This window comes from Stigmatopora argus, chromosome 17 (genome assembly GCF_051989625.1).
Source record: "Stigmatopora argus isolate UIUO_Sarg chromosome 17, RoL_Sarg_1.0, whole genome shotgun sequence".
NCBI classification, from domain to species: Eukaryota; Metazoa; Chordata; class Actinopteri; order Syngnathiformes; family Syngnathidae; genus Stigmatopora; species Stigmatopora argus.
Window position 1 is genome coordinate 11,990,045 of NC_135403.1, and position 4,393 is coordinate 11,994,437.

The window sequence follows — 4,393 nt, forward strand, 5'->3', positions numbered from 1 at the left end:
TCTCAAAGGATGGAGGGGGCTGGTGGTGACCTTTTGTGAAGAGGGAGAGAGAACAAAAAAATTCAACAATACAAATTATTCCAGTGAAATACACAATTACAAATGAGTCTTACTAGGAATATTTTTCACACTATCTTTCCCCAATGTGTGACATATTACTAAAATAACTCGGGAACACCAATGAAATTAAAAAAAACAGTGAGACCTTGACTTACGAGTTTAAATTAGACCAACTGTAGTCATTGTTGGCGAATGTTATTTGTGTTTTAGTGAATTTTGGGGTGATATTTGGCTGCCATCTGCTGGTACATGGTTAGGTTACTGAAACACGCACTAAAAACAAATAAAAATACCGTTATATTCCCTTTTCTTTTGGTTTACAATTGTCTATTTTCTATTGGGTGTGGATAATGTAAAAATGCGAGATTAGATATTGACTTTGTATTTTATGTATATGTATATTTTTCACCCCTTTTCACCTAACTTGTGTATTTTTATATTTAAAAAATACATATTAGTGTTTCTACAGCCCTTAAACAGAATAATTGAATCCATTATATTATAAACTGCACTGCATTCTGAAGCATGTTAACTTATAATACATTTACACATTTTATTCCATATTTCTATTAAAAATACGGTGTCGAATATCAAGCGTCCTTCAGACCATAGGGACACAGAAAAATAAACAATAAAAGACTTCAAACCAATCGCGAGAGCTCTTATATCTCTGACATGTCCTTTGTCCAATTAGAAGAGGAGCAACTTAGGAAATCCTGACCAACCGCTATCGCTCATGTGTTGCTGATAAACTGCCCAGCCAATCACAACACAAGCAACGTCGACTACATTTATATAAGTGAAAAGGGGGCTTGTCTTCAACAAGGCAGTCGATTGTGATCGTAAACGGGATTACATTGCGCATTCTGTTGTTGTTTTCTTACAAATTTGGACGCATTTTAAGGCTTTCCTGTCGCTTGCTATTTTACCGTCCGCTTGATCGGTCGCTTGGACAACGGCGACTTGATCCCCGGCGACAATCGAGCTTTTATTTCGTTTTTTAGTGCAATTAGGTCGAAAGGGATGCTGCTGCAGACGGACCCCGACGTGCGTAAACAGTCACTCGATGTAATCTCTTCGCATTTAATCGGAAAGAGTAGTTTTTCTATAAACCAACATTGCCTCAGAGTGACGCATTCTCGACCGAGTGTTTGTCAAAAATGGTCAAACGCGCATTAAGTGTTCGATTGTAAACGCCGAGAGGGAAAAAAGGAAGGACGACTGAAAATCACAACAATAAGCGATAAGCTTAGTGCTAACATTAGCTCGGGGGTGAACGGATCGAGCACAAAAAAGACCGAGAAGACTCGACGGCGATCCGAGCGACTTTTGGGGGACGTTTAATCGTCTTTGGCATCGAGGAGTATCGATTTGGTAAGTCATTTTTAAGCAGGAAGACTATGAGGAAGAGGGTGGGGGAGGGGCTGCCAGAAAATGGCGGTTGTTGTCAAACATGTCCTGTCCTCAAGATGGCGGTGCACTCACTCTTCCTCTTCCAACATGTAAACAAGCTGTTATACGCCCACTTTTTGCGAGGAAAACACTCATTTCGTGTTTTTACTTGGTGCGTTTTTTGTCAAAATTTGATTTTCAGGTATTAAGATAAACTGACCGCTTTTATATGGTTGAATTTTTTTGTATAAGTCCAATGCGTTTGTGCTGTTCTACGGGTTTATACTAGATTTATATGCATAAATGTTATTTTTTCTTTGCAGAGCGATGAAGTTGCTGGAAAATTCGAGTTTCGAGGCCCTCAGCTCACGTTTGTGTGCTGCAACAGGAGAATCTCGCATCCTTGGAAGGTTAGTTATTTTCATGGAAGTTTAAAAAAGCACTATAAAGTCTCTGAAATATTAATTTGTCTTAAATGTTATTTAAAAGTCCTGAAAAAATATCATGCAATTCAGTACAATCGAGAGCTGGTATAGGTTTGTTTACATATTGGCCAAGATGTTACCATTGAACTTAAACGTATAACCACACAGAAAATGTCTATAATTAAGTAGTAGTATTTCTAGGGCAAGCAAAATACTGAAACTCAACGTAAATACTGGAAAATATCAATTGTACTAGAAAAATAATTTTAAACAGATCTCAAGAGATGACATATTACTTCATTTAGGGAAGAAAATGCTATTTGTTTCAGAAAACATGCACAAAAATGGCACTTAATTTGCATTTGAACATTGCAAAATAGCTATTTTGAGTCTATTTGTTGACATGACTGTTAAATAGGGCCACTAGAGCAAGCTGGTGCCTTCTGTTACCCACTGATAACTCATCTAAAATTAGGCGACCGATAGTTGTCATGCCAAGTGCGTGTTTATGTTGCTAGCTCCCCTCATTTGCGTGTTTGGCTTACATAACAAGTTTCTCAAGCGGCCCACGGTTACAATTACACAGCACATTTGCATTTGGACCCTCAAGGGCAACGGAAAAGGAACACAATCACACACACTGTTGCTATTTGAGAGCATCTACGTGCTTAAATGTGTTGCACGCCAAAGCTTGTTGACATTTAGGCGGCTTAAGACGATTAACGAGATCGCTACAAAACGATCACGTGGCCTTAATGCATTTATTTTGATTCCTGACCCCTAAGGAAATTGATTTTTGTTGTTACTTTTTACGAGGTTAGCAATGTCGCTCGGAAATAGTTGCGTTCAAGTCGGTATCGAGTTGCGCTAGTATCTCACTCTTGCATAATAGATAGGTGCGTCTTCTTGCGTGGGAGTTGAAGCAAAGTCATTTGAGGAAATGTATAAGCTGCCATAAATGTCATCTGACAGTGGTTCCAGCCAACATTTTGAATGCTTTTAGCGTTATTGACATTGACAGTGCTTTGAATGTCAATGAGTTTATCAATATTTGCTGACATGGTTTTGTTTTGCCAGGATCGAGAGCTACTCGTGCAAGATGGCGGGTGATGACAAGCATATGTTCAAGCAGTTTTGCCAGGAGGGCCAACCGCACGTGCTGGAGGCGCTTTCTCCCCCGCAGTCGGCCGCCGCCAGCCCCGACTGGTGGGTCTCCCGGAAGCTAAAGCCCCCCGCCCCCATCCTGCCAAAAACCTAACCATCCATTTCCCTTAGGCTAGCCAAGAGCGCCGAGGACGGCGAGAGCCCGCTGAGCGACAAGTGCTGCAGGAAGACCATCTTCTACCTGATCACCACGCTCAACGAGTCCTTCAGGCCCGACTACGATTTCAGCACCGCTCGGGCGCACGAGTTCAGCCGTGAGCCCAGTCTCAACTGGGTCAGTACTGGCGACTCTCATATGACTACCCACCCTCGTTTTTGGCCTTTTTTTGGAGTTCAATTTCAACCTGCTGACTGTCAAAAAGAGCTTAGTTGACTCATCCGCTTTTCCATTTGGACTCGCAGGTGGCCAATGCGGTCAACAGCAGCTTATTCTCCGCCGTGGGCGAAGGTTTCAACTTGCTCGGACCAGAGCTGTGGAACGCCATCGACCAGGAGATCAACCTGCAGGCTTGTGACATCTACAGGTGACAAAACCACACCCTCTATCCTCCCAAAACCTTTTTTTTAACCTTCTCAACCTTCCACCTTCAGCTACAACCCAGACCTAGACTCCGATCCTTTTGGAGAAGAAGGAAGCTTATGGTCCTTCAACTACTTCTTCTACAACAAGAAGCTGAAGAGGATCGTCTTCCTCACTTGCCGCTACGTCAGGTAGCGTAATTTCCTCCCGCCTTCCACTTAAGCTCCGCCCACTCGCTCACTTCTCCCCCCCCCACCGGGCAGCGTCCTGAACGGCTACGGCGGAGACGGCCTGAACAACGACGAGCTGGACATGGAGTTAGACGACGAGGACGACGAGCTGGACGGCTTCGCCGAGGACAGGTGAGCTAGCGCCAGGCGTTAACTCGGCGGAATTTTAACGTCGGGCGTTTTTTTGTCCGCAGGTGTCCCCGTGCTGTCTGCGTCTGAGACGTCCCCAGCAAGAATTTAAATTTTCTAGATCTAAACGCATGTTTTAGCCTTTTTTTGTAAGGTAAAAAAAAATCGAGAAGAGTTACTGGTTTTCTCTCAAAACAAAAAGCTCCTTCCATTTCTTTTGAATGTTGTCGAGTCACTTTTTCCTTTTCTGTGTTCCAAATATTCTTGTTTTTCTACATTGTGTCACTTCCAGGCAAGCTATATATAACTACATGCGTATTGATTTTTCTCGTGCTATAATATATGCTGATGTGAATAAATAACTTTGTGTGTGATTAGCCCCTTTTCATTTTTGACTGTTAAAGGATTGAATATTTTTTTAAATCATGAACATTTTTGTCCGAACTGCTGACATGACTAAGTTGAATAAAAAA

The 4,393-nt window shown here is 42.1% G+C and overlaps 1 protein-coding gene across 1 annotated transcript; it reads left to right on the forward strand.

The window, feature by feature from the left end:
- The first annotated feature begins 876 nt into the window (after nt 1–876).
- On the forward strand, nt 877–4,294 carry maf1b (MAF1 homolog, negative regulator of RNA polymerase III b). The gene is made up of 8 exons (XM_077624710.1): nt 877–1,434; nt 1,776–1,862; nt 2,955–3,083; nt 3,153–3,315; nt 3,444–3,565; nt 3,633–3,752; nt 3,825–3,923; nt 3,986–4,294. The coding sequence occupies exons 2-8, from the start codon at nt 1,780–1,782 to the stop codon at nt 4,008–4,010; spliced, it is 741 nt and encodes a 246-aa protein (XP_077480836.1). The 5' UTR covers nt 877–1,434; nt 1,776–1,779; the 3' UTR covers nt 4,011–4,294.
- The last annotated feature ends 99 nt before the right edge of the window (nt 4,295–4,393 follow it).

Excerpts from the sequence above, each read along its gene's own strand:
- maf1b (XM_077624710.1), top strand. The coding sequence starts at position 1,780 with ATGAAGTTGCTGGAAAATTCGAGTTTCGAGGCCCTCAGCTCACGTTTG. Across the intron at positions 3,084-3,152 it reads GCCGCCGCCAGCCCCGACTG|GCTAGCCAAGAGCGCCGAGG; the intron begins GTGGGTCTCCCG and ends CATTTCCCTTAG. Across the intron at positions 3,316-3,443 it reads GTGAGCCCAGTCTCAACTGG|GTGGCCAATGCGGTCAACAG; the intron begins GTCAGTACTGGC and ends TTGGACTCGCAG.